At 39.6% G+C, this 6,897-nt stretch overlaps 1 protein-coding gene across 2 annotated transcripts; it reads right to left on the minus strand.

Moving 5' to 3' along the window:
• Positions 1–333: 333 nt before the first annotated feature.
• LOC118805368 lies at positions 334–4,648 on the minus strand. Of its 2 annotated transcripts, none has more exons than XM_036566119.1 (2): positions 4,532–4,648; positions 334–2,780 (listed from the first exon to the last, which is right to left on the minus strand). In XM_036566119.1, exon 2 carries the CDS (start codon positions 2,765–2,767, stop codon positions 698–700), a length of 2,070 nt encoding a protein of 689 aa, XP_036422012.1. In that variant the 5' UTR covers positions 2,768–2,780; positions 4,532–4,648; the 3' UTR covers positions 334–697. The 2 variants fall into 2 exon arrangements, with proteins under 2 accessions (XP_036422012.1, XP_036422011.1); XM_036566118.1 differs by having other exon boundaries at positions 334–2,783.
• Positions 4,649–6,897: the final 2,249 nt, after the last annotated feature.

The raw sequence follows: 6,897 nt of genomic DNA on the forward strand, positions 1-6,897 counted from the left end.
CATTGTAGAGGTATGTTATGCTGCCATCTGGTGGATCTTCATTTCTTGTACACTATGCGCAGCCTGCCTTCTGCCCAGTGACTGCTGGGATGAGCTCCATCTCCCCCCGCAACCCAGAAAGATAAGTGGCTTAGAAAATGTGTATATGTGTGTGTGTGTGTGTGTGTGTATGCACAGCCTTCTGTGTGATATTTGCAGTAGTGGTAAAAAAAGTGAAGCCCAACCAATCAAGGCGCATAAAGAGTAAAATGCTTCTATTGATGGCAAAGATACATAAATGCATTCTCAAAATCTCAAAGTCATAACACTGGAATAAAGACAAGTTAAATCTCATTTGATCATATTACAAGAGTTTATTAATCATAATAAAATATTTACAGACTGATTCATTTGAATTCATAAAATCCACACATAATGTAAAGGGCAACAGGCACTTTCAAATTATGTCAAAAAATGAAAAGCAACAAAAATGGAGATACGAGGTTTTGTTCCAACAGCAGTGTTATAAATAACAATGGCATAACTCACACGTTCTATAAAGGAAAGAACCAAAATTCTGACATGCCAGGAGTGTACAAGTAGCACCTGTTTAACCCTTTAAACATAATTAACATGGGGAAAATCAAGGTGAATTAGTAATTACCATCAACATCAATGTAATTTTCAGATTAAATGAGAACAAGTTTTGGAAATACACTCAGAAGTATAACGCCTCCTCATCTTCTGTGAATCCACTTTCAACAGCTGCTTGAATGCTCTTCATCTCTTCTGGAGCAGCAGAGGGAAGAATGGCCAGCAACTCTTTATCAATCTTCTCCAGTCTTGAATCAGTCTTCCTTTCAAACTCATCCTTATTCTTGAGGACAAGGCGTAAAATGCCTTTCTGAGCTTCATCACAGGACTTCTGTAGCTTCAGACGCTCATTTAGAAACTCTGGTCTTGTCTTGTCCATGGCCATAAGTTTCCCCAGTGAACTGACACGATCCATGAGATACTTGTTAGACACATCAGTGTAGGTTGCTGAGATCATGTGGACGAGGCTGGCAATGTTAGTGGCCTGAAAAGCTTGACTGTAGAGCAGATCTTTGGAGAAGAGCTTTGAGTTGTAGGAAAGTGACTGAGTCTTTTCAGACGTGGAGACAAAATCTTTGAGAGTTCTGTTCAGGCTGGTTTTCACAATGTTGGACACCATCTGAAAGAAGCGCACCATCTTCTCCCACTGCTCCTTCACTCTCCCCATGGCATCCATCCCTTTGACCAGCATCTGTATGGTGGTGTTAAAGTCGATCTCTTTTAATTCACAATTTTGCAGGGAGATCAATATTTCAGTCAGTTCCTTTTGGTTTTTCTCCATGTTCTCAACACTCTTGTCATAGGTCTCTCTGGTGTTCTTCAGTTGAGCTCGGCTCTGCTCTATGCGGAACCTGGCGTTCTCTGATGCCCTTTCTGAAGCACTTTTCCTCTCTGATTTACTTTCTTCTTTTGACAACATAGGTGGTTTTGGAATCAAGGAAGGAGTTTTTGTGACGTCTTTGCTTTTGCAGTCAAAAGTGCGGGCAGAATCAATCAGTTCTCTGATTTTCTCAATCAACTCCTTTTTTTTCTCTTCCTCACATTTCCCTTCTGGTGCATATTTTGCCAGGTTTATACAGATGTTAACTGCCTCTTTGCATAATTTCTGAGCCTTCTTCTTTGGTTTGCATTCTGGGAATTTTTCTAAGCTGCAATTAATTCTTTGGAATTGATCTTTCACAAAATCTGTTTTTGTAGATTTGTTCTTCTGATCATACAGATTCTTCCAGTCAATGTCATTGTTCTGGACATACTGCTGAATAAGCTCTGTCCACGTCAGGATTTCTGTAGACTTGCTGTAGATGTTCATTTCATCAAATCCATCTGCAGAAGAGGTCATACCTTTTACATCTTTCACTGTCTCTGCAATTTTCTTTGAAGCATTACACATTTGGGCCACTGGCTGGGTCACTACAGCAGTCAGTCCAGTGACTAGAACTGTGACGCTGTCAGATATCATTCCAACAAGATCCATAGCCACCATGTTCCATCCACTGGGAAGAGAATCCATTGCATTTTTATAGGTGTCATTTGCTTCCTTCAGTTCTTTTTCCAAGATTTTAACTGCCTTCTCAGAGCGTTTAGCAGCTTCTTCTGATGACTGTTTCCTCATTTTATTCTCCTCCAGTTTCTTCTTGATTTCTTCCAGCTCTTCTCCATAAAAGTGCTCAGCATTTACACAGGCTTCCAGCAGCTCTTGGATAATATTGATGACTTCACTAAACCGCATTTCTGTTGATTTGGACAGAGCAAGACAGTCATCTGCAATAACACGAATGTTCTCCAGCTGGTCAGGAAGGTGAGCTTGAACAACTTCATCATTATCTTGGAACAGAATCTTCACTGCAGTCTTCATATAGTCTGGAACAGCCATGGTGTGAAGCCGAATCTGATCCATGTTCTTGTGGGCGTCATTGAAAGCCCACCAGCCAGAGTTACACACTTGCATGAGACAGGCACGGAATGAATCTGGGTATTTGATGTACTTGTAGCCGTCCTTTGGTGGGTTTTTGTTGATGGAGAAATCAGTTTTGGAAGAGATGAAGACCAGCTCTCCCAGGATGGCTATGGAAAGTGGTGCAGGAGTCAGGTACTCCTCCCAGTTGGCATAAGGCTGCATCACAAGCTTGGTTTGGTTTCTCATCTCCTCAGCTGAGGTGAGCTTTTGAAAAGTCTTAGCAATTTGGGACTCCATTGCCGGTTTTCTCCTGCTAAAATAAATAGTAAGAAGAAACATGTTTGTATAAAAGGAAATTATTATAGCTTTTAGTGTGTGTATCTATACAAGATTGACAAGTCTGTGTGCCCTTTAGTTTGCTGCCATTTGAACTTGTACTATTGTACTTGTACTATTTCAAGGAATAATTCTTGAAATAAATAAAATTAAAAATAGCAAGTAAAAATGCCTAGAAATGTTTAAAAAGTTCAATAATCTTTAAATCTCATAATGAGAAATATTAGGTATTGACTACATTTAAAAAATGTTTTACTTGCTAATATACATTTTTTTTTTTGCAATGAAGGGCTAGCTGTTCTTCTACAGTGTACTGTACAGACTATAATACATCATACATTAAACATTATTTCTATGCATGTCTGTTGATCTTGTGTTAGGAGGTTCTCCTGCTGAAATCGCTTTCTCTGGTAATTATTTAAATATATCTATATATATAGCAAACCAAAAGCAGAGTAATCACATTACAGAATTTTAATATAGTAATCCTTTGGATAATGCTAAAAATGACGTTTTATCAGGTAAACAGTAATCATGACCAAAAAATCATTATTAAATTAGGTCTCCAAACCTTTTTTATAGGTAACTTTTGTAAGTATCATACAGGGTCAGAAAACACATAAGGAAGTCTCTTTGTGATGATTGCAGCTTGTACAATGCAGCATGGTGAAGAAAAGCTTCCACTCGCTTATAGTAGCTACATTAGCAAACTTAAAAAAAAACATGTTTTTATTGAAGAAATATATTGGGGGACAAGGGGAAAATTTGAAAACTATTCCTTTAAGAAGAAGGTACATGGAAGTCATTCTTTTGTAGAAAAAAAGCATACTGTGCCTCGATTTACTAAATCAACAACTGCAGAAAACTGTATTTCTCTCACATCTTACTGGTTACTGCCAAACTGAATATATTTTGGAAACATCAAAGAAGACCTGATCAAAGAATAGATCTGAAAAACACAGTTTAATATCAATAAACAGTTTAATATTCAGATTCTATCAAGCCCTGTCTGAAGACTGACTTTAATGAAGAATGAAGACAGTTTAGAATGTAGATTATTCAGAACATTCATATTCCTAAACTGATTTAAATAAACATGTTTGGCAGACGGCTCACAACTCTAAATTAACATCAATTGTATTACAGTCAAAAATGAAATGAAAACCTTAGGCGTCAGGATATGCATTAGTCTGCTTCACCTGTCTCCACTTAAAGCAAAGAACAATCACACTGACAGCCAAGCCAGTATGATTTTAGAAAGATAACAAAGGACTACACACAGTTCACTGAACTCGTCTGAATGACCCTAAGCTACAGTAATGACCTATTTAAACTATCCCTTCATGCTTTTCCAAAACCTTTAACTAGGCTGCTTGACAATACTAGCTATACTTTCCCAAAAAAGGGGACTATCCCGGTGAGTCTTAGTCACCCCACAGTAGAAAATAAACAGAAATAATGGAAATTTTGAGTAAAAAACAGGGTGTATGGAGTCAATGCATCTATAACTGCAACAGAATGTGATACAATTATGTTCCTTAAAGGTGCTGAAGATGCACCCTTTTACCCCAGTGACAGTGTTTGGACCCCAAAAAGTACTTTTTTCTTGAGAGTGTACAGCAGCTAACAGTCCTGTGTCTGTCCAGTAAACTAGAATTTATATGAATGATAATAAAAAAAGGCATCCAGTAAATAATAATCTTTGGTTTAAGTCAGCTGCCTTACCTTGATAGTTTTTACTGAAGGTGTTGATGAAGTTCTTTCAGCTCTGCTGACCTGAACGGAAGAGAAGGAATGAAAAAATGAGAGAAAGTTAGAACTTGTAGTCCATGGGATCAAACAACCCAGCCCTCCCTCTGAGCTACGTTACTGAGCTTTAAGGAGGGGCTCAGTCTCATGTGGGCTGGTACTCTTGTGCTGAGCAATGAGATCAACTGCACAAGGTCTAACTGAATGAGTACATAAGCACAACACATTCTCATGTTTTGAGCTACGTGATTGTTACCTAGATTTTTTGTTTGTGCTCCTTTGTTGAGTTCTTTGTTGATGCTTGAAAATGGGGTCCAATGTGATGAAATTTTATTAAATTTTATTAAAGAAGTACAAATACCCCTTATTTTATTGTGATGCTCAGTTTAATTCTACTTTCTTGCTTTGTTGCTTTTGTAAGTGAAAACATAAAAAATGAAAACTTTAATATGGCATATATTTCTATTTATTTATTGAGTTTATATATATATTTGCGATGGATTGGCGACCTGTCCAGGGTGTATCCTGCCTTCTGCCCACCGTGATGTTGGATGGGAAGGCTCACAATCAATGTTTCCAAAGACGTTTAAGGGCTTTGTGCGCAGGAGCACAATCATGCTGCAACAGGAAAAGGGCCTTCCTCAAACTGCTCCCACAGAGTTGGAAGCATATTATTGTCTAAAATGTCTTTGTATGATGTAGCATCAACATCATTCTTCACTGGAACAAAGGGGTCTAGCCTAAACACTTAAAAACAACCGATGACCACCAACTGCGTGACCAGAGGCAAAAATGGAGCAGACCCAGAGCTGCTGTGGTGCTGGACTGAAGGGGTCCTCCCATGACGACGACCAGGATGGAAACTGGTAATGACCCTCCTGGGGGACCTCTGGGGCATGGAGCAGGCTTGTCTGGATGTCAGGTGTGGAAGTCTGTGATTAATCCTGGGTCCAGGACATCAAACACTGACACCCAACACTGTTCCTCCAGCCCGTACCTCTCCCAGTGCACCAGGTATTGAAGTTGACCTCCACGTCTTCAGGAGTTCAGCAACTGCCGAACAGCATAGACTGGGACTCCATCTACCACCTCTGGTAGGGAAGCGGTGTCATCATGTAGACCAAACTAAGGAGATGGTTGTTGACTTCCAGAGAGTGTGAGGTGACCACCGCCCACTTAACATCACTGGCTCTGCTGTGGAAATCATCAGGAGCACCAAGTTCCTTGGTATCCACATCACAGAGAACCTCACATCATCCTTACCATGCTCTACAGGGGGACTGTGGAGAGTGTCTTGAGCAGCTGCATCATCGCCTGGTTTAGGAATTGCACCACCTCTGACCGCAAGACCCTACAGCGTATAGTGAGGACAGCTTTGTTCCTCAAGCAATCAGGTTTTTAAACTCACAAGGACTGAACTAAACCCCCTAGACCATTATACTTGGGATTACATTTTTTCAATACCTGTGTCTCCTCCCAGACTCTTTCGCTGTGCTGCATCCAACCATCTACAGCAGAAACATCTAAGGAGATCAAAGGAGAACACATTGGAGTCCAGTAGTAAAGCTTAGAAAGGAGTCACTAACTTTTCCATCATGGGGTGATCGAATACAGTATGAAACTCCTTTACAAATTGTTCATACAATAAGGACTGTAACTTGAGCCAGATCGCGGTAGCCCACTCCAAAGCCCTATCAGCCAGCCGAGAAACAAGAAAAGAAATCTTGGTCAAATCTGAACTTGGTGGTGAGTTGTTAAAATAAAACAGGTTGGCATCAAACTTGTCAGGTTTGCTCACAGAAAAATTGGAACAGAGAACCTGTGGTTCACAGGGTTAGCGGTACTAGAAGGTCTATATATTCAGCCTTAAAGTCGGGGAGTATATTTTTGGCAGTTTTCATACATTGCAAAAACATATGTGACACATTTGTAATATTTTTTTTCCCTTATGGGAAATGAAATAGTTTGAAGGTTCTCTGGAGTTGGCCAGAAAAATATAAATTCAACAATAGACACACTTTAGAGAAAGAGAGGAAACATATTGCTAGTATTATGAGTGGTGTAGAAATGGGATTGTTTGCTTTGTCAGTGTTTGTTTTGGATTTCTGATAAGAATCACACGCAAATGTACCAAAGCTGAAGTTTTTACCAAGCTTAGATCTCATATCTGAGGTTTAATTTTAATTATGTAATTTATTTCTCCTGTTGTGCTGGGTGGATGATTGTTTGTGGAGTATAAATAACCAGAGACACTGATACAGCAGTGCGTGGTGCTGGTATGAGTGTATGAGGTGCAGCAGTGTTGCTGGTCTTTTCATACACTGTGTATCTCCCTGGCCACT

The sequence above is a fragment of the Colossoma macropomum genome, unplaced genomic scaffold (genome assembly GCF_904425465.1).
Source record: "Colossoma macropomum unplaced genomic scaffold, Colossoma_macropomum, whole genome shotgun sequence".
In the NCBI taxonomy this organism is placed as follows: Eukaryota; Metazoa; Chordata; class Actinopteri; order Characiformes; family Serrasalmidae; genus Colossoma; species Colossoma macropomum.

Bases quoted from the DNA above. Each gene is read 5' to 3' on its own strand.
- LOC118805368 (XM_036566119.1), bottom strand. From the start codon at position 2,767: ATGGAGTCCCAAATTGCTAAGACTTTTCAAAAGCTCACCTCAGCTGAG.